The 21,445-nt window shown below is 38.5% G+C and overlaps 1 protein-coding gene across 1 annotated transcript in view; it reads right to left on the bottom strand.

Annotated features, from left to right (window-relative positions):
* The window catches only part of IPO7 (importin 7), a 45,199-nt gene extending 23,965 nt beyond the window's left edge, over nt 1-21,234 (bottom strand). The window contains exons 1-4 of the mRNA XM_070383905.1: nt 20,988-21,234; nt 5,592-5,673; nt 3,406-3,559; nt 1,469-1,627 (exon numbers count right to left, since the gene is read on the bottom strand). Coding sequence (XP_070240006.1) covers nt 1,469-1,627; nt 3,406-3,559; nt 5,592-5,673; nt 20,988-21,071 — 479 coding nt within the window. The 5' untranslated portion in view covers nt 21,072-21,234. The remainder of the gene's footprint in view (nt 1-1,468; nt 1,628-3,405; nt 3,560-5,591; nt 5,674-20,987) is intronic.
* Nucleotides 21,235-21,445: the final 211 nt, after the last annotated feature.

Raw genomic sequence — 21,445 nt, 5'->3', positions numbered from 1 at the left:
GTCTCCTCACTACCCACTAAAGACAGTGTCTCATTTCTGCCTCGGCGTCTTTATTTGCTCACTCCATGTGGTGTGACATATCTTTCTCTTCAAATGTTCCTTCTATGCTCCTTCAACTGACAAGCATTTCCTAAGGATCTATGCTCCTGAAGGCCATCACAACTTTCGATTTCTGCATGCATTTTCGTAGAACTGCTTTAGTCCACACAGGCCCCTTGTGAACACCTTGTGCTCCACAAACACTGGCTGAAAATAAACTGAAATTCCACCACTGCAGCAGTCTCCTATGTTTTCCATTTAAAAAATCCCTATCATACTCTCTCCTACTAAAGATTACAGGGCAGGAGAGACTTGAACCTTCTCAATGACAATGACAGCTTGTTATTATTATTCTCTCTCAGTCACTCACTTACCAGAACTACAACAACTGGCACTCCGACAGAGGTTGGAGCAACAGCTGGAACATCCCTTAGCAGGAAGATGGGTAGCTGGTGGGAACACAAGAAAACACCAGTACCAATGCTGTAAATGGTATATTTCTTTCCTGCTCAGAACAAAAGCAGCAGTTCATCAGCTACTTTGAGTGGGACCCAGAAAGGATATCAGAGGCTAACTTCAAGCCCCAGAGTTAGAGGGCTCACAATGTGTAGCTGTTAGGACTAGAAATAAAGCCACCATCATGGTGTAGTGTTCCTTCTTCTTTAATTTTCTAACATCAAAATTTTCAAGTGCCTACCAATTTCATTATTTTCACCACACACTTAAGAGAGAAACCTCAACAACATTAGGCTTACTACTTTTAGTGCTACACCTCACTACTTTTAGTGCTACCTCAACTTCCAAGGTTAGATGTTTTTTTTCCTGATCCCTAAACCCAGGTCTAAAATGATCCCTAAATCTTTCTTACTGATACTAAGTACTTACACAGACTATAATTTGCTCAAATACACCAACACTGAAGCAGATGACTATGAATCCTTCAAACACAATGATTAAAAAATGATCAAATGAATTTCCAACACATTCTTCTTAAAGAATTAGAGGTAGGTTCTTGAAACTTAGCAAGAACTCAAATTAAGATAAAAAGTTACAGAAAGCCAGGAAAAGAGCTCTAAAGCTCAGTGTACTCTGACCCCTTTCACATCTTAAAAAAAGCTTATCTTTAGGCCTATTATCAGCACAATTGAGGAGTCTATATAGAAGAGTTATAGATAACTTAGGTTTTGAATAGGCAAATAGATGATTAAGAAGAAAGGGCACAATGAGTTTCACAGCTGAATCAACAGAAGAGACTGCAGAATTAAAACAAGAATGCTATTTCAAAACGAAGACACAATTAAAATCAACATGTAATTCACTAACTTTGGTATATAGATCAAATGAAACTTTTAAGTCGTTCAAACCGATTAGCTTAAATTTCCCAAGCTTTTTCTACTTCTCAGAACTATAGGAATTGAGAGATACTTACTCATAATTTTTCACAAGCTGATAGAGGCAAAGAAGAATTCCTAGCCAACATGCACTGTTGTCAGACTGAAGATAAAAGCCAATTTTGTCCACAATAGCAGTCCAGCGACTTGGATAATCATGTTTGATGATATGATGAATGCATGTAGTAAGCTGTACCCTGAAAGTCAAAAATAAACAATAAGAAGGAAGAAATACTAAGCCCATGCCATAATTAGAGAAGCCTTTGCCACAATGGAAAGATCCCACATGCCCAAAAGAAGAACCAAAGCAGCCAAATATATATATATGGCTTTAAAATCAACATTGAAAAAACTAAGATCATAGCATCTGGTCCCATCACTTCATGGCAAATAGATGGGGAAACAATGGAAACAGTGACAGACTTTATTTCTTGGGCTCCAAAATCACTGCAGATGGTGATTGCAGCCATGAAATTAAAAGACGCTTGCTCCTTGGAAGAGAAGCTGTGACCAACTTAGACAGCATATTAAAAAGCAGAGACATTACTTTGCTGACAAAGGTCCATCTAGTCAAAGCTATGGTTTTTCCAGTGGTCATGTATGAATGTGAAAGTTGGACCATAACGAAAACTGAGCACTGAAGAATTGATGTTTTTGAATTGTGGTGTTAGAGAGGACTCTTGAGAGACCCTTGGACTGCAAGGAGATCCAACCAGTCAATCCTGAAGGAAATCAGTCCTGAATATTCACTGGAAGGACTGATGCTGAAGCTGAAGCTCCAATATGTTGGCCACCTGATGCAAAGACCTGACTCACTGGAAAAGACCCTGATGCTGGGAAAGACTAAAGGCAGGAGGAGAAGGGGACGACAGAGGATGAGATGGTTGGATGGCATCACCGACTCAATGGACATGAGTTTGAGCAAGCTCCGGGAGTTGGTGATGGATAGGGAAGCCTGGAATGCAGCAGTCCATGGGGTCGCAAAGAGTCAGACACAACTGAGCAACTGGATTGCACTTTCCAAGTGGTGCAGTGGATAAGAATTCCCCTGCCAATGTGGAGGACACAGGCTTGATCCCTGGTCCAGGAAGATTCCACAAGCCGCAGAGCAACTAAGCCCGTGCACCCCAACTACTGAAGCCCATGCGCCCTAGAGCATGCAAGCTGCCAACAACTGAGCCCACATGCTGCAACTACTGAAGCCTGAGTACCTAGAGCCTGTGGTCCGCAATGAGAAGCCAGCACACCGCGACAAAGAGTAGCCCCTGACTGCTGCTAGAGAAAGCCTGAGCAAAGCTACAAAGACTCAGTGCAGCCAAAAATAAATTTTAAAAAACAAGTCACTAAGCAAGAACTATTACTACTGATTTCAAAGAAACCCAACAAATGTTACAAATGCAGGTAATTGTATTTTTTTCATCCCCATCAACTGATAGGTTTTGTTCAGAACATCAATACAATATAAAGTATATGACAGAATTCTATAGTTTTCTACACTCCCTTTCATCTAAACATAGTATGTTTCACAAGTTTGACATGAAGTTTAAAGTTCTGGATTTTAATAAATGTAAAATTAAACTGCAGTGAGAAAGTAAAACAAAAAACTAATTTTCCTGTAACAGCATTTAAGTTTTGTGCTTCAGAAAGGATAGACTTTGGGGGGGATCTCCGCTGGGTCTTGGTTACAGCACTAGGGATCTTGGCTGCATCTTGCTGAATCTTTCAGTCACAGCACACTGACTCTGGAGTTGTGGCACATAGGCTTTAGTTGCTCCACAACATGTAGGATCAAAGTTCCCCAAACAGGGACTGAACCTGCATCCCCTGCCATTGTAAAGTGGATTCTTAACCCCTGGATCACCAGGGAAGTCTCCAAAACAACCAATTTTTATGTGCTGAAAGATTCCCTTTCCTGCAAACCCTGAAAATTATTACCTTCAATAAAATAATGGTTAAGTTTAAAATACATACATACCTGATGAGCTCAGGAGAGTGGATAATGGCTTCTACAATATTTTCTCGAATACAATGTCGATCTTCTTCAGGAATAGTATAAGGGGATATATCCCCTGGTGCTGTTTCCCGATCAGGCCAATACTGCGTTATCATATTTTTCAAATAGATAACACCTAAAATATAGATCAATTTGACAAAAGAATGTGAAAGCACTGTAACCATCCCCGCATCTACACCTCAGTTTCTTTCTTTTAGACCAACCACTGCTAGTAAAGCTATCCTTTTAAAACTAGAATACTGTATTCTATTATTTAAAAAGTTGACAAAACACAAATCTAAGGTTGGCTACAGTAATCACCCACAAAGTCATTATTAAATATACAGTCTGCGGGAGTTGGTGATGGACAGGGAGGCCTGGCGTGCTGCGGTTCATGGGGTTGCAAAGAGTTGGACACGACTGAGCAACTGAACTAAACTGAACTGAACTGCAGTAAGTCTGCAAACTAAAACAAAACCGTTTTTACAATGCATTTACACACAACACTTTTCACCCTGTTTTCTGTAGGAAAGCTGTTTTACCAAGTCTGTTTTTTAAATGAAACTTCTAAAAAACGAAACTGAATACACGTACCAATAAAGTTTCTACTTAATCTTGGAATCTAGAACTGTGAGAAACAGCCTCTGAGGATTTCTTTCTATCTTAATGCACCAAAGAAGTGGATGTATATACTTACTTGTACAATTTTGATTCAGTATTTTAAAAGGTGTTTAGTCAAACAAAATACATAAACAAGTGGGAACTGTACTGCAAGAACCTTATGATTCACTCTACTCCATCCAGAATGCTTGAGCTCTACTACAAAGACAGTAAATGTACCTTTCAAAGTCTAACAAATGAAACCACCATATACCATGCACTATACAATATAATTCAGTTATTACAAGGATGTAAATTTTAAAGTAATGATGATACTATAAAAATTAGGACCAATTCCACAGTTCAGTTGCTTCTGGCTTTATACATACTAAAAAAACAACTTTCTAGTAGAATTTAATTTTGCTAAAACACATAATCAAGTTTCTAAGGTGCTTAAGATCCTTCCTAAATCCAAAGGCTTTCAACATCTTAGTAAAACTTTTGAGATTTAAAGGCAAAGATTCTTATCTAAAAAAATATCCAAAGGGGAAAATGTCAACTTCATAAGTAAAAGAGAAATGACAGTTAAAATAGTCAAACCAACCTTTTCCTATTTAACTAGAAAATTTTTTTAAAGATTTACTGTTGACCATGGTTCAGTGAAATTACTGTATTTTATAGACACAAAAGTCTCATTTGTGTTATTTATATGCCAATTTTTAAAAAGTCCTAACTTCCATTCATTCATTCATTTACCGAGTACCTTCACTGTGTCAGGCAATTCTTTAGGTACTCGGAATACAACTGTTAACCATACAGACCTGATATTAAATTCCAACAACTGAGAAAGGTTTCAGAGCATATGGAACATTAAGGTAAACCATTTAGTCATTAAAATATAAATTTTAGGATTAACACTATGTAGAGAAAAGGGATGTGCTTGCATTAAATAAAGTAAGCGGAAAAATTTTTTTAAAAAACAAAATCGGTGTAAGGAAAAAGAACAGCAAAAAATAACTCCAGAATATAAGTGGTTTTTCCAAAACAATAGTTATTTGCAGTTTATATGTCCTATAAGAAATGCATCTGCAAATAAACAACAAGCATTAAAGATGTGAATTCCATTACTGTGCTGATTAACAGATAATATCAGAAGTAGCATGCCACATTTTCATAGACTCTGATACTGAAGGAATTAATATTTTGTTGAAACTGGGACTAAGAAATAGTATCTTTTAAATGGTTAAAATAAAACAGTAAAAGCAAATAACTGGAGGTTTGTATCTTAGAATCATCCATCAAGGAAGGAAACACAATATGGAGAATCTTGCAATAAACCTCATCAATTTTCCAGCTTTTTTCTTAATTTGGTGAAATATCACATTCCTTTAAACTCTGCCACCAGATACCAACGTACTTGCGACAGTTCGTAGTAAACACAAGGGGGCCAAATCAATTTTCTGGGAAGAAAATCACAGAAGGATCTTCCCAAGACACTTCTGCTATTCAACTATGAACCTTTCAAACATTATTTACATATATCCAAGAAAATAATTCAGGAAACTTGCCTGCCTGTCTCACAGGTAAATCCAGTTGTTCCGACATAGTAATCTGAAGCAGCGTTGAAACAAAATTCAGAGACTTGTGTGCCTACAAATAAAAAAATATAGTTTAAATTTCTGCAAATAAATATTCTTAGTACTCTTATTTCACTACTTGGCTGGCACAAAAGGCTCTCCTCCACTAGCTGGTTCCAGTATTTCCTACCACTCACATATAAGAAACACACACAAAACGCAGTAATCTAACTCCTAAAACCTTCATATGTTTGCATTTGCCTACATACTGTTGAACTTCTAACCACATTGATGGCAGCAGCTCACAAACAGTCTCCTCTGTGATACCTATTTCCCCAATTCAGTAATAATTTCTCCAGGGATATTCCATTAAGTGGCTAGACAAAAATGAAATGAGCAAAAATTAATAACCTGAGGGGGTCATTTCCAAGGTGCTAATAACATTTTGTATCATAATACAGCTGTTTTATAAGTGTGTCCAGTTTGTGAAAATTAATCAACTGTATCCTCATGATCATTTTCTGTATGCATGCTACATTTAAAAATAGCTTTGAACATACAATAATAGTAGGATATAAACTGCATGACTTAATAAATGTATTTACATGAATATACAATGCAACACATACAGAAAATAATGAAATGCACCAAAAATGCTAATGAGTTATATCTGGGACGGTAGGATTATAGAGATTTTCTATTAGCCAAATTTTATGCCATGATCCTGGATTACTTTCATTAACAACACAAAAAAGTTAGTTAATTCCTAAATCTGTCATATTTGCTTTTATTAAAAAAGACCTGAAATCTCTTCTTATATGTATTCTCATTCCCTCTTCCACAATATAAATACCTCCTATATTGTCCTTCCAGCCCAAGTTTTAGTATTTTTCTGTGCATGTTCACATGGACACTCATAATTTTTAGTTTCCTCCTTATAGACTTTTTCATGCATTCTACAAACACATTCTTAGAAACAGAAGAATTTCCCTTCAGATATAAAAAAATGTCTTCCACATTAGACCCAAAGGGATACTCTGCTCATTTAGTCACTCCAAAAATTATTTACTTAGTTGTTCTTGGTGCAAAACACTATACCAGGACCTGAAAACACAAGGTTGAACAAGACAGGAAGTCTCCATGACCTCATGGAAAATGAACAATGAAGGAAAATAAGACAGCCAAACAGGTAACTGTAATAAGTATCAATATAATGGAAGAAACAGAAAACACTCCGGAAGAATCAAAAGTAGAATCTCCTAACCCAGAAGTAGTATTTAAATTTAAGACCTGGACAGGAGCAGTTAAATAGATAGAGGGGAGGAATTTACCCTTTTCAGTACTCTAAATAGATCTGAACAGTTAACCGTTATCTTTCATGAAACACCCTGCCATCTAAATCATTCATACATCACTTTTCCTGGTACCTTTTCAGGCTCCTTTGGTTGTTTCTCATTCTGTCTACATGGTTCAAGAACTCAGTCATAGGCCAGCTTTTCTGCTCCCCAGCTGATTTCATGCAACTCCTATCTTTAACTACCATCTATAAATCAAATGTAGTTTCCAGTCAAGGACACACTAACAGACCTATTTAACATCCCTACCTCCATTATCACACAGGATTTTCAGACTTACTATGATGAAATCATTTTTTCCCCTAAAAGTCGTGACTCTTCCTTCCTTGTACCACCCCTCCCAACCTGTCATCACTATCTGTTATTCATATCTGAAAATTGACTGTCATCTTTAATATGTTCCTCTTCTTTTAAAATTAAAAAAAAATGTTTTTAATTTATTGATTTTTCACTGTGCTGGGTCTCTGTTGCTGTGCATGTGTTTTCTCTAGAGCAGAGACTACTCCTCCTTGCACTGCACAGGCTTCTCGCTGCAGTGGCTTCTCTTGTTGCAGAGCACAAACTTTAGGGCACTCTGGCACAGTAGTTGCTGCCCACAGGCTTTTTCAACCCTCAGCACATGGAATCTTCTCAGAGCAGAGATTGAACCCATGTCTCCTGCATTGGCAGGCAGATTCTTAACCACTGGACCACCAGGGAAGTCCACTTTCCTCTTCTTATCCCAATTCAATACATCACACTCTATCAATTGCATAGCCAAAATGGTTGTATAATTGATATATCCACTTTCTCCATTCCCACTAACACCAACCTAGTCCAACTGACTATCATCCCTCTTAATATAACCATTTGCCTCCCCAACCATGCTTTATTTAGTACTTAATAATCTTTAAAATTGTAAAGTAATCCCCTTGAAACACATCTTTTAACAATTTTCTAGTGTATTTCCTAAGGCCTAAAAGGCCCTGTCTTATCTTGTTCTGCTTATTTCTTCAGCCTCACTTAAAGAAATTTCCTCATCCCCCTCATTGCCCCACCTTAGGTTTTTGCAACAATAAACATTACCCCATTTCAGTCTTTGTACACGCTGTCACTTTCTGCCTACATCACTCTTCTCTCCAATGCTCCACCAGAGTTAACTGGTCCACACCCTTATTCTTTAGGTCTCAAGTTTAAACGTTTCCTTAAAGAAGCATTTCCTTACTGATCACACTAGGGCTAAGTAGGGCTCCCAATTACTCTCATAAGCTCCAAGGGTTTTTTTTTCCCACTTCATAATAATTATTACATATTTGTAGACTGGCTTTATGTCTGCCTCTCCTATTAGACTCAAGACACACTAGGAATAAACACTTTACTATCTTTATATCCAATTACTCATATTTGGCATTCAAGATAATCAACAAATTTATTAAAAGAATAACTGAATGAATTAACAAAAAAGGTGCCTTAGAGGCAGTTGTGATCACATAGAGGTTGTATGGAGCAAAAAAGCAAATTTGTATTTTTAGACGGGTAAGCCCACAAAGACCACTACTATGATACTTCTTAAGTCATTAATATTACAGCAATATATCTTATCTCCTGCATAAAATTGTGAACTCTATGAATGAACTGCTAGAATTCAAGACAGTACTGGTTATAAACCTAAGTGATGTCATGTCCTACATTTTAAACTCCTGAGCAAGTTTAATTCAGCAAATTAATTTTTTTTATTGTGAAGATTAATTATATTTAACAAATATTTATGGCACTTTTTAAAAAAGATTCTTTTCCCATATAGGCCATTACAGAGTACTGAATGGAGTTCCCTGTGCTATACCAGCAGGTTCTTATTATCTCTTTTATATATAGTAGTATATAGAAGTCTGCAGCAAATCTAACTCTTAATTACAAAGTCAGTATAACAAAATCTACTTCACAGGATAGCTATAAGGAAATAACACGAAAAGTATTTTAGCAAACATCAAAACATGACAGGGAGTTCCTTGGTGGTCTAATGGTGAGGATTCCAGGCTTTCACTGCCATGGCCAGAGATTAATCCCTGATCAGGGAACTAAGAATCCTGCAAGTTGTGCAGTGTGGCCAAAAAATAAAAACAACAAAAAAACACACAAAAATCATACCTCATCTTTCTCAGAAAGTATGTTCTAAAGTCAGCTGGGCATAAATTGACTTTGCCAAATTACTTTTCAGTACGTTAAATCACTCATAAAGTACAACATGCAGTTTCATTTATATATAATGCTCTCCTGAGGTCCCAATTCTGCAGTTTATCATTCTGAGTAGAAAAAGACTGCTTTCTATGACTGGAACTCCAAATGAGGCTGTTGGTTTACATTTAGGAGTCACTTTATAACAACAAAAACCACCACACAACGGCTACTGTTTTTGTTGGTTGGACATAGACAGCTACATGTGAGTTAGAAGTGAGCACGTGCGACTCAGTGCATCTTCCTGTAACACAATAGGTACCACATGTTATAATAACAAAGGACCTTTATCAATTTCTAACTTCTTAAGGTTTAAACAACACAAAAAAACCCCTTAGGAGTACTTGAAGGAAACCAAGGTGAATATTTTTATCATCTTGGTGGAGAAAACCTAAGCCTAACACTTTAAAGGGTGAAAGACATGAAATAGTTTTGGTATCAGACAGATAAAAGTCAAGCTTCATAGGCTTCGGCCCTGCCTTGGTATAAGTAATGTTGAGGGGAACAAAAGGAAACCACCTCAGCATCTGAGGAAGTGTTAACTACTCCAAAGCAAAAATCAACAAATATGTGCGAGCAGATTACAAAATAATTAGCACAAGGAGCTACCTAGTGGCTTAGCGGTTAGGATTCCAGGCTTTCACTGCCATGGCCCAGGTTCAACCCTTGGTTGAGGAACTGAGATCCCACAAGCCACATGGCATGGCCACACACACGCGTGGACGAGACAAAGCTACCCCAAAACAATATATGCAACACCAAAGCACTGATCAAGGGAAGGAAAAAAAGGAACTCAGTGCTGGTAGATATATAAAATGGTACAACCATATTGGAAAACTGGCATTATCTGACATGCACTTATCTCATAACCTAGCAATTTCCCTCTTATATATTCAAGAGAAATAAGGGGTTATGTTCATAATACCTATTAACATGTGACTATATAAACCATATAAACATGACTATATAACATGTGATATAATTCATACATGAAATACTATACAATAACTTAAAAAAAAAATACCCAACCTATGAAATCAATAATACAGATATCAAAAACATGTTGAGAAAGAAGCCAGACTATATCATGCTATGTAATCCTATTAACATGAAGTTTAAGGACAGGTGAATCCAAGCTACAATTAACAGAAATCAGAGTAACAGTAACCTAAAGAAAGGTACTGATTAGGAAGAGTCTTAAGGGAAAGTTAGAGGCCAATGAAAATGTTTTCTCTATTTGTCTATCCATCTTAATCTGGAGGATGATACTTAGGTAAAAGCTCACTGAGTTGTACATATTTTTGAGCTTTGTATTATATATAAATTATCCCTCAAAAGAGAAAAAAAATCAACAAGATTACTTATACTTGAACATTCACAGCATTATTCATAACTAAGTGGAAACAACTAAGATGTCCTTCAATGGGTAAGCAAAATGTAAGCATATCCATTCATTCGTGTAACATTATTCAGTAATAACAAAGAATGAAGTACTGACACATAGTACAATACGTATGAAGCTTAAAAACATTACACTATGTGAAAGAAGCCAGTCACCAAAGGCTACAGATGGTATGATTTCATTTGTATCAAATGTCCAGAATAGGTAAATCTATGGGCAGAAAGTAGCCGAGGACTGGAGGTGTGTAGGAAGAAGTAGGGAGTGACTGCTAATAGTATGGATTTCTTATTGGGGTGATAAAAATGCTCTAAAGTTTGTGGTTACGGATCCATAACTGTGCATATACTAAAAAACCCTTGAATTGGATACTAAAGTGACTGAATTCAATAAATTTATTATTTTAAAAAACCAGCGAAACTAAACATTGAAAATAAGTACTAATTTATCACTCTATTATCTTGTCACTTTGAATGCTTTCAGAAACACACCAGCATAAATCCAAAAAGCGCAACTGACCAAAAAAAACTGTTATGTTCAGACAACTGAGCTAGACTAAGGTTAAGAAAGAAGGGGTGTTTCTATCAGCAGGAATAGCACAAGCAATCTCAACCTTGGACATCCATCTACTGGTGCCGTCCATCTGAAATCCCTAGTGCAGGAAGCCTTGTCATCTTCTCCGAAAGAAGTTAACAAATGGACTCAATTAAATTAGTACCAATATCAAACATCAGGTTCTCAAGAAAAAAAACTGAGACAAAAAGTAGATTCATCATCACTGGAGGGTGGGATGGAGATTAACTATAAACTGGAGTTGAGGCATTTTATTGGGATAATGATAAGTTTCCAAAACTGCTGCTGCTGCTGCTAAGTCGCTTCAGTCGTGTCCGACTCTGCAACCCCATAGACAGCAGCCCACCAGGCTCCCCCGTCCCCGGGATTCTCCAGGCAAGAACACTGGAGTGGGTTGTCATTTCCTTCTCCAATGCGTGAAAGTGAAAAGTGAAAGTGAAGTCGCTCAGTCGTGTCCGACTCTTAGTGACCCCATGGACTGCAGCCTACCAGGCTCTTCTGTCTGTGGGATTTTCCAGGCAAGAGTACTGGAGTGGGGTGCCACTGTCTTCTCCGTTTCCAAAACTAGATTGTTCTAAAAGCCATACAACTCAAATCTACTAAAAATCACTGATCATCACTTAAAACAGGTAAATTTTATAGTATATAAATTATACCTCAATTAAGTTTAAAAATGGGGAAAAATGCATAGATCTGTACAGTTAGTTATAAAACAAACAAGATATACACTAACTGTACAAGTTAGGAAAAAACTCAAGCGTTGGGTAATCTCTAACAACTTTCTGGATTCTTGAATATAGCAAACTATCACATATTTAGAAGAATTTCTATCACATGTTAACTATTCATAAATGTTAAACATCTTTATATTTTATAATATAAAAAATAAATTTAAGTAAAAATATCACTAGCATCAACTTTAATCACAAAGTCTGGCAAACACTGATTAGGCTTCAGAAGATGCTACAATAAATCTTTTATATGAGTCTAAGTATAAATGTAACTTCTGGATGCTGACACTAATTAGGGGCCTGCCTCAAGCTCCTGGCATCTAGCAGTCCGAGAACCAGGAGAAGTGAAGCAACAAATGGGTCATTATATATCATAAAGCTAAAACTGCTAACACTCAGGTTTAAAAGCTGCTCACCATAATACAGAACTATCTTTCTAGACAACTTCTTACCTTCTCATTATTTGTCATCAATACAGATAACCAACATTCACCCTTAACCCACCTCAACAAAATTCTTCAACTCCATCTCCTTTAACTCCACTCCACTTACCAGTACTTTACAACATGCCATATACTACAGAGATAAAAGATCACCACTTCAAGGTAGGGTGGGGGATTAATTCTAATTAGACTGACAGTAAGTTTTTTAGTTAGACCCTAAAGCAGTTAAACCCACGGAAATGAGAAGAAAAGATTTTTAAAAGGAAAAGTACGAGTTATGTTATGCTGTGAAAGTGCTGCACTCAATATGCCAGCAAATAAGGAAAACTCAGCAGTGGCCACAGGACTGGAAAAGGTCAGTTTTCATTCCAATCCCAAAGAAAGGCAATGCCAAAGAATGCTCAAACTACCACACAATTGCACTCATCTCACATGCTAGTAAAGTAATGCTTAAAATTCTCCAAGCCAGGCTTCAGCAATATGTGAACCGTGAACTTCCTGATGTTCAAGCTGGTTTTAGAAAAGGCAGAGGAACCAGAGATCAAATTGCCAACATCTGCTGGATCATCGAAAAAGCAAGAGAGTTCCAGAAAAACATCTATTTCTGCTTTATTGACTATGTCAAAGCCTTTGACTGTGTGGATCACAATAAACTGTGAAAAATTCTGAAAGAGATGGGAATACCAGACCACCTGACCTGCCTCTTGAGAAATCTGTATGCAAGTCAGGAAGCAACAGTTAGAACTGGACATGGAACAACAGACTGGTTCCAAATAGGAAAAGGAGTTCGTCAAGGCTGTATATTGTCACCCTGCTTATTTAACTTATATGCAGAGTACATCATGAGAAATGCTGAACTGGAAGAAACACAAGCTGGAATCAAGATTGCTGGGAGAAATATCAATAACCTCAGATATGCAGATGACACCACCCTTATGGCAGAAAGTGAAGAGGAACTCAAAAGCCTCTTGATGAAAGTGAAAGTGGAGAGTGAAAAAGTTGGCTTAAAGCTCAACATTCCGAAAACAAGATCATGCATCCGGCCCCATCACTTCATGGGAAATAGATGGGGAAACAGTGGAAACAGCGTCAGACTTTATTTTTCTGGGCTCCAAAATCACTGCAGATTGTGACTGCAGCCATGAAATTAAAAGACGCTTACTCCTTGGAAGGAAAGTTATGACCAACCTAGATAGCATATTCAAAAGCAGAGATATTACTTTGCCAACAAAGGATCGTCTAGTCAAGGCTATGGTTTTTCCTGTGGTCATGCATGGATGTGAGAGTTGGACTGTGAAGAAGGCTGAGCGCCAAAGAATTGATGCTTTTGAACTGTGGTGTTGGAGAAGACTCTTGAGAGTCCCTTGGACTGCAAGGAGATGCAACCAGTCCATTCTGAAGGAGATCAGCCCTGGGATTTCTTTGGAAGGAATGATGCTAAAGCTGAAACTCCAGTACTTTGGCCACCCCATGGGAAGAGTTGACTCATTGGAAAAGACTCTGATGCTGGGAGGGATTGGGGGCAGGAGGAGAAGGGGACGACAGAGGATGAGATGGCTGGATGGCATCACTGACTCGATGGACATGAGTCTGAGTGAACTCTGGGAGTTGGTGATGGACTGGGAGACCTGGCGTGCTGCGATTCATGGGGTAGCAAAGAGTCGGACACGACTGAGTGACTGATCTGATATGATTTTAAAGAGATTACCAGGAGTACGAAAGAGAACAGTGAAAGACAAAAATGAATAGGTAAGTTGTGATCATATCAAGATCTATTAAGTGTGAACTTATTTTTGAAAGTTTTCACATGATCAGATCTATCCTGTAGGAAGATAAGGTCACGAAGCAGTATGAGGATGTAATTCTAGGATAGAGGACTATAAAACATTACAGATAGAAAACTATCATTATAAAAGTCTGAAATCTTCTATTCCACAGGGAGCTCCGTTACTCCCCAAAATAAGTCTGACTACAAAAGGAAAAAAAAAGAAAGACATATATATCACATAAACACACTTCCCCTGACCCTACTACCCTTCTAACCTACAAACTTATTCCTAGTGAAGCTGAAGCTCCAATGCTTTGGCCACCTGATGTGAAAAACTGACTCACTGGAAAAGACTCTGGTGCTGGGAAAGATTGAAGGCAGGAGGAGAAGGGGACAACAGAGGATGAGAGGGTTGGATGGCATCACCATCACCGACTCAATGGACATGAGTTTGAGCATGCTCCAGGAGTTGGTGATAGACAGGGAAGCCTGCAACACTGCAGTCCATGGGGTCACAGAGTCGGACATGCTGAGCGACTGAACTGAACGAGCATTTCACTCACTAATCCTGTAATCAGACACTGTTTTCTCCAAGGTTATCTTTCTCCAAGGTTATCAATACGTTAAAAGACCTTCCCAGCAAAGTCTTCATTTTCTGTTAATTTCTCTCATTTAGAAATGTCAAAAACCGTTTTTTCTAATAGCTTTTTAAGCAAAAGGAATTCATACTCACTGGTAGAAAATTTTTTAAATTTATTTAAGGAAAAAGGAAACCAATCTTCTTACTTGAAATTCCTTTTCTTGCCTTCCTCCTACTTTTCTGCACAATTCTCCCATCTCCTTTTCCATGTTTTTCAGAGTCCCCAAAAAATGAGCATGGCCTAAGTGTGTGCTGCGCTCCAGTCCACCCCACACATCCGGATCATACTCCCTTCCTCTCAATTCACTTGCAGAAGAAAAATCACTATTCTATTACTGCCTTCTATCCTAAACTTCAGTTCCACATTCCCAATTGCCTCCTGGACATTTTCTCCTTGGGGTTTACAGCTCCTCAAATCAGACAAAACTTTTTAGTCATGCTTTCTTCAATATCAATTTCCCTTCCAGACCCACATTTTCCAATGTAACCACCCAATGTCAGTCTCTTTTAAAGCTTACTCTTTAATAGGTAACTTTTTATTATTTCTTGCCATTTTGGAATGTAACCAAACAAACCTTCAGTTACTGTACTACAACTACTACTACTACTACTAAATCACTTCAGTCGTGTCCGACTCTGTGTGATCCCATAGACAGCAGCCCACTAGGCTCCCCCGTCCCTGGGCTTCTCCAGGCAAGAACACTGGAGTGGGTTGCCATTTCCTTCCCCAATGCATGAAAGTGAAAAGTGAAAGTGAAGTCGCTCAGTTGTGTCCGACTCTTATCGACCCCATGAACTACAGCCTACCAGGCTCCTCCGTCCATGGGATTTTCCAGGCAAGAGTACTGGAGTGGGGTGCCATTGCCTTCTCCGTACTTGACATCATTTACAAGGAAGAGAGGGGTTTAAGGGCACTCTGATATCAGAGTTTACATAAAATGAATACAGCCAGATAATTTCAAGAGCCAAGGAATTTCTTCCCTCTCTGCTTTACTAAAGAAGTTGACAAAAGCAAATACTGTATCTATTTTACCTATATGAAATATGAGGCATAGTGAGGGTAAGTCAGTGTAGTGGTAAAATTAGGACCAGGTTGAGGGTCTTCACTGTGTCTTCCTGCCTTTCATTAAACAGTGGTAATGCTTTCCAAATAAGGTGTTTCTAAAAACTTAATTACAAATTATCAGTGACAAAAAAAATTTACAAAAGAAAAGCCAAACTTTAAATCAAACTCATCATTACTGTGCCACTGACAGATATGCATGCATCGCTAATTCTGAAAAAGAAAGTTGTTTTCTTATAAGTATTACTAATACACTGTTATTTTTCTTTCAGATCTTTAACATGCTATGTCACTGAATAACTTCCTGTCTAACTGTCCAAGAATCCAGGGACTTTCCCTCTACAAAACTCACAACAGTACCTACTTCATGACATTCCTAATTAAGGAATGTTACCTGCTCAGACTACAAACTATTCCATCTTCCAAAAATATACACCATAGTCTCAAAAATATTTGAATTTTTAGACATGCCAAACTGCTGTCATTCTGCACTTTTCCAGACCTAAGATTTTCCTTAAACATTTCATAAGCCTTTAATAAAATAAAATAAAACTAATCAATTATAAATAAATATATCACTTACAGTTGTAATAGTAACCATCTGTGAAGATACCAGATATAACTTAGGTAGTTCATGAATTTTAAAGATAAACACAAAATATCAAGAAACTTACCAAGGCTATGTCCTCTTACTTTTTATTCACAGAAAGCATGTGAAAAAGCAACATTTCTGCCCACATAACTATTTTATAGCACATTAAGCTTAGGAACTGTGGGTTTAAGAGATTTGAAATGGCAACCCACTCTAGTATTCTTGCCTGGAGAATCCCATAGACAGAGGAGCCTAACAGGCTACGTACAGTCCATGGGGTCGCAAGAGTCGGACACAACTTAGGGACTAAACCATGACTAGGAAAAATTTTAGTTGTAGGTGATAGAGCTTAACAAGAGGAGTGAGCAGCATGAGTAAAAATTTGCATGCAGAAAGGTTTCCACTGAGGAACACTGGCAGCTAAAGCAAGAGAGCAGAGATGTTGTCCTCTGTTATAATAATCTGCCAAAAACCTTCAGACATATTTTATCTTGCAAATGAAAATGAAAAAACAAGTATTTCTAAGTGTGTGTGTGTACAGATGGAAAAGAACAGTCTTTGCATTCAAAAACAAATAGTCTCTAGAATATTAGAAACAATGTTGAATGAATACCAAATGCACACATTTTAGATAACCTAAACAAATTTTTTAATTGCACTTCTAGATATATTAGACTATATAGTTTAGAATTTCAATGAGAATTGAAAGATCCCTGTAACACAAATCTACTTTAACAACTCAAGGATGAGTATTCTTAACATTTCCATTATTCAAGTTTTTATTTCTTTGCATTCAACAAATATTTACTGAGAGCCTACAATGTGCCATGCAGTGTGCTTATAAGAGTACCAGTTTTCATGCTGCAATATAATAATGCTATCCACTAGTGAGCTAAGTGCCCAAATAACAGGTTATGTGTTCTCTCTCCATCAGTTTTGATCATCTGCCACTGAGATGAACAACTACTAACTTAGGTAGGAAATGAAATGTATTGCATGTTGGATTGGTTAATCAATTGGCACTTAAACAGTAATTCAAATACTCTCGAGAGAACTTAGTAGTTCTAAAATTTTTACATTTATCATTTTGCTCAACCCACACAATGACATACCACGATAACATAAGGAAAATGATGCTTTAAAAAAGGTTAAATTAATACCCTCCCGCTAATGGAGAAATCTTCCAGTAGTTAAAAAAAAAAAAAATCAAAATGGTTCTCTCCAGTTTTTGAGGCAAAGCTTGTTACATGAACATATTTCAAACTGAGACATGGCAATGGGTTCCAAATTATAACAGTGGTTCAAAAAAAACTTTCATAACATACTACAGAGTTAAGTGAGAAATACTAATCAGATTTATCTTGAAAATATCTGTCAAAAACAGTGTCCATACAGTGGTCTTTAACAATCTGTTGGAACTTTATATGTAATATAAAAAACATAAATACCCTTAAAATTCCTGAAGTGGAGGTCATATGAGAAACCTAAAGCCTATACTGTTATCTACTGTAACAGGAAGTCAGTAAAGCCTACCATTAACAACCAAAGAATAACAGTAACAAGACATAAGAATTCCTGATCTCATGAAACTCAAAAATTATACTGGGGAAACAGTAAGTACAATACATATGATATAAACAAGTGAAGGGAGACATGGAGCATGGTAGTCAAGTCACTCCTTAGGGATACAGACACAGCGGAACAGTAATGAGAGGGAAGTGAAATAACAAGTTTGGGAGGCAAATGAATAAAAGGGGTTCCAAGCAAATGGAACAGTCAAGTGCAATCTCTGAGATAGGGACACTTTTGGTTTGGTTTTTAAATTATCTATTTGATAATATTAAAAAATTTTTAAGTTAGTAATTACTTCACTTAGCTGAAGAGATTCATTCAATGGCAATGATCTTTTTCTTCTAACTAAATGAACCAATATGTAGCTTCAGTTGAAAAAGCCATCATGATGGAATGACTGGTTTACCCTATTTTATCCAAAGCAAGAAAAGCTTGCCAGAAATAAGATGCTACTTCCTCATTCTTACTACAGTCAAGCTTCTTCAAGAGTTGGATTTATTTCTTCCTAAACCTAGGTTCAGGAATTCCCTGGTGGCTCAGAGGATAAAGCATCTGCCTGCCATGCGGGAGACCAGGGTTCGATCCCTGGGTTGGGAAGATCCCCTGGAGAAGGAAATGGCAACCCACTCCAGTATTCTTGCCCGGAGAATCCCACGGACAGAGGAGCCTGGCCAGCTACAGTCCACAGGGTCGCAAAGAGTCGGACACGACTGAGCTATATAGTGTGACTAAACCTAGGTTCTGCCACAAGAAAGTCAAAGCAAAAAGAATTCAAACACAAGCAAGACTGGAAATTAAAATATGCTAATTAACAGAAAAGTTACCTTAGGAAAATTACTAAAAAACTTAGGTATTTTGTAATAACTGAAAGAAAAGTGCAAAATATAAGTAGCTAACAATTACAGAAATACAGGCCAGATATCAATTTTTTTTGAAAGAAAAGCTAAGCAGTGTTCATACTTCAGAAAATTTCAAAACCCTAATAGCAGCTTAACTGTTAAATAATAAACGTTTTGAATATTACTTTGATTGTTTATCTTCTAAAAACTAGCCTGTTAAATACTTACCCCAAGTCTCTATTACAAGATGTTAGCACATACAACTGAACTGAGCTGCTTGAGGAATAAATAAATTTCAAATTTGCAGGAAGTATTACTTACTCAATTTTCCTACAAAGGAACCAATTCTTCCAAATAACTTCTTAAATTAATAATTACACACAAGTATATTTACTCAAAATAATGTGATTTAGGGCAAAGTCATGGTAGACATCACTATGAACTTGTAGTGTGTCTAGCATATCATAAACAAAATAATGTTCATCTTAACTTATGTCTATCACAAAATCAAAAAGTGATTCATAACTCTCTCCATAGTTAAGTAATGGTTTAAAGAGTGAATTTCTTTCAACTCACTATTTTATATCCAAAAGGAAACTCATGTGATTTAGGGCAAAGTCATGGTAGACATCACTATGACTGAACTTGCAATGTGTCTAGCACATCATAAACAAAATAATGTTCATTTTAACATGTGTCTATCACAAAAGCAAAAAGTGATTCATAACTCTCTCCATAGTTTAGAAATGGTTTAAAGAGTGAATTTCTTTCAACTCACTATTTTATATCCAAAAGGAATCTGTCCTCCTCCCAAGGTGACTTTCAGCCTGAGAATTTGAGCATCATTTTTGGCAAGATCTAGTGGTCTTCCATATAAAATAGATCTAACTTTTTATTTTGAAGTAACTTTACACTTAATTTGTCTAAATTCTGTGGATGAGCTTTTTAAAATTTAAGTTCACTGAGGCCAGGGATCTCTAAACAGCGTGGTACACTGAAGATGTTCAATTCCTATTAGTCAATATAAAGTTTTAGAAGTATTTACCTACCAGCTAAGAGGAACATAAACTAACTGAAATTCTATTTTAAAGAGGAATTCTCTCTACCTTAAAAATAAAAAGACATAAACCTCACTAAAGCTGGGCAAATTCATAGGGAGACACAGGAAGCGACAGGGATCCTTTTGAAAGTCTTTAAAATACTCCAACAGAAGTTGCAGAAACTTAGAAACAAAGAATGAAACGGAAACGAGTACAATTAAATACCCACATAATAAGGCTGCTTTCCAAAGAGTGGTCTCCTTCAAAAATATGGGGAGAAAAATAAACCAACCCTCAGATAGTTGATGTGGACCTTGGCACGTTTCAAGGCACTGTCTTACATCGTCTCCCTTGACCTCTCAGCAAACCCTCTGGCCTAATTTTATGAATGAGAAAAAGTCAGGATCGAAAGGTTAAGCGCCTTGCCCAAGGTCAGTTCAGAAATTAGTGGTGTAGCTCTACTTAGAAGGTTGCGCTTCACCCGACACTTTCCACTAAATAGCCCTGCCTTCCCCAGCGAGGCAATAATAGAGTAGAAGAGCAGTGAATCAGACTCCTGTGGGTGTCCCGCACTACCTTCACCCTGCCTAAGAAGTGGGGGCTCGCCTCTGAAAGCTGTCCCTAGCAACTCAGCCGGGGAGGAGAAAGTTGTGCAGGTCACCCATCAGCCCAGCAAAGGGACAAGCTGGCAGGCGCAGCCTCCAGTGGACCAGCTCTGCATTCCCAGGAGCCCCTCCAAATCCGGCGCCAGCAAGACTCCTCCCGGAAACGTCTGAAAACCTCCCGGTGACTTTCGCCCCCTCCTGGGCGCGAGAACAAGCTGGGAATGAGCCAGAGGGCGGCCGCCACCCGAGCCAGCCATGTGTCCAGCCCGTCACGCCCGCCTCGCCCCAGCCGGCCCCTCATGTCTCCACCGCAGCCAGAGGCCCAACTCAGGATCCGACGCAAACCGTGGCCGGCGCCACCACTACCGCAGCAGCCAAAGGGCCCCGGCGTGGCACTCGCCGTCAGGTCCCCGCCCCACCCCTCCAGTTGGGCCCCTCAGCGACTCCGTCCGCGCCTCTGGCCAGGCCGGGAGGGCTTGGCCTGCCACAGTCCGCCCGCCTGCTGCCGCCGCCGCCGCTGCCGCCACCGCCACCGCCACCCCGGCGTCCTTACTTCATTGAGCTGACGCTCCGCGGCCTCACGCAGGGCTGGGTCCATGGTGCCCCGCAGGGCCTCAATAATGGTGTTGGGGTCCATCGCAGCGGGGACGCGGTCAAACCCGGGGCTCGGGTGCTACTGGGCCAGGAATAGTGCCGCTCACTGCGCACATGGACCCGCCGCGCTCCGCAGCGGCAACCGGCGCGAAAGGAAAGAGAAGCGCCAAGGCCCCGGATAGAACCTCTTCTCCTCGGCGTGGAGGCGGGAGATGCTCCGGCCACTTCCTGTCGGCGCGCCGGCGGAGCACCTTGGGAGATGTAGTCCATTTGTGCGATCCGCAACCCACGTGGCCCTGAGCTGTCGTTCCTACAGACAGTACTTGCTATTAAAAAAGAAAAAAAATGTTCCAACTTCTCAGAAAGAAAATTAAAACTATCAGTTACAAAGATGTCACACAATGATATACCTTTGGT

This window comes from Bos mutus, chromosome 15 (assembly GCF_027580195.1).
Source record: "Bos mutus isolate GX-2022 chromosome 15, NWIPB_WYAK_1.1, whole genome shotgun sequence".
Lineage (NCBI taxonomy): Eukaryota > Metazoa > Chordata > Mammalia > Artiodactyla > Bovidae > Bos > Bos mutus.
Note: the sequence above shows the minus strand (reverse complement) of the source record. Positions and strands in the feature narration are given on the sequence as shown.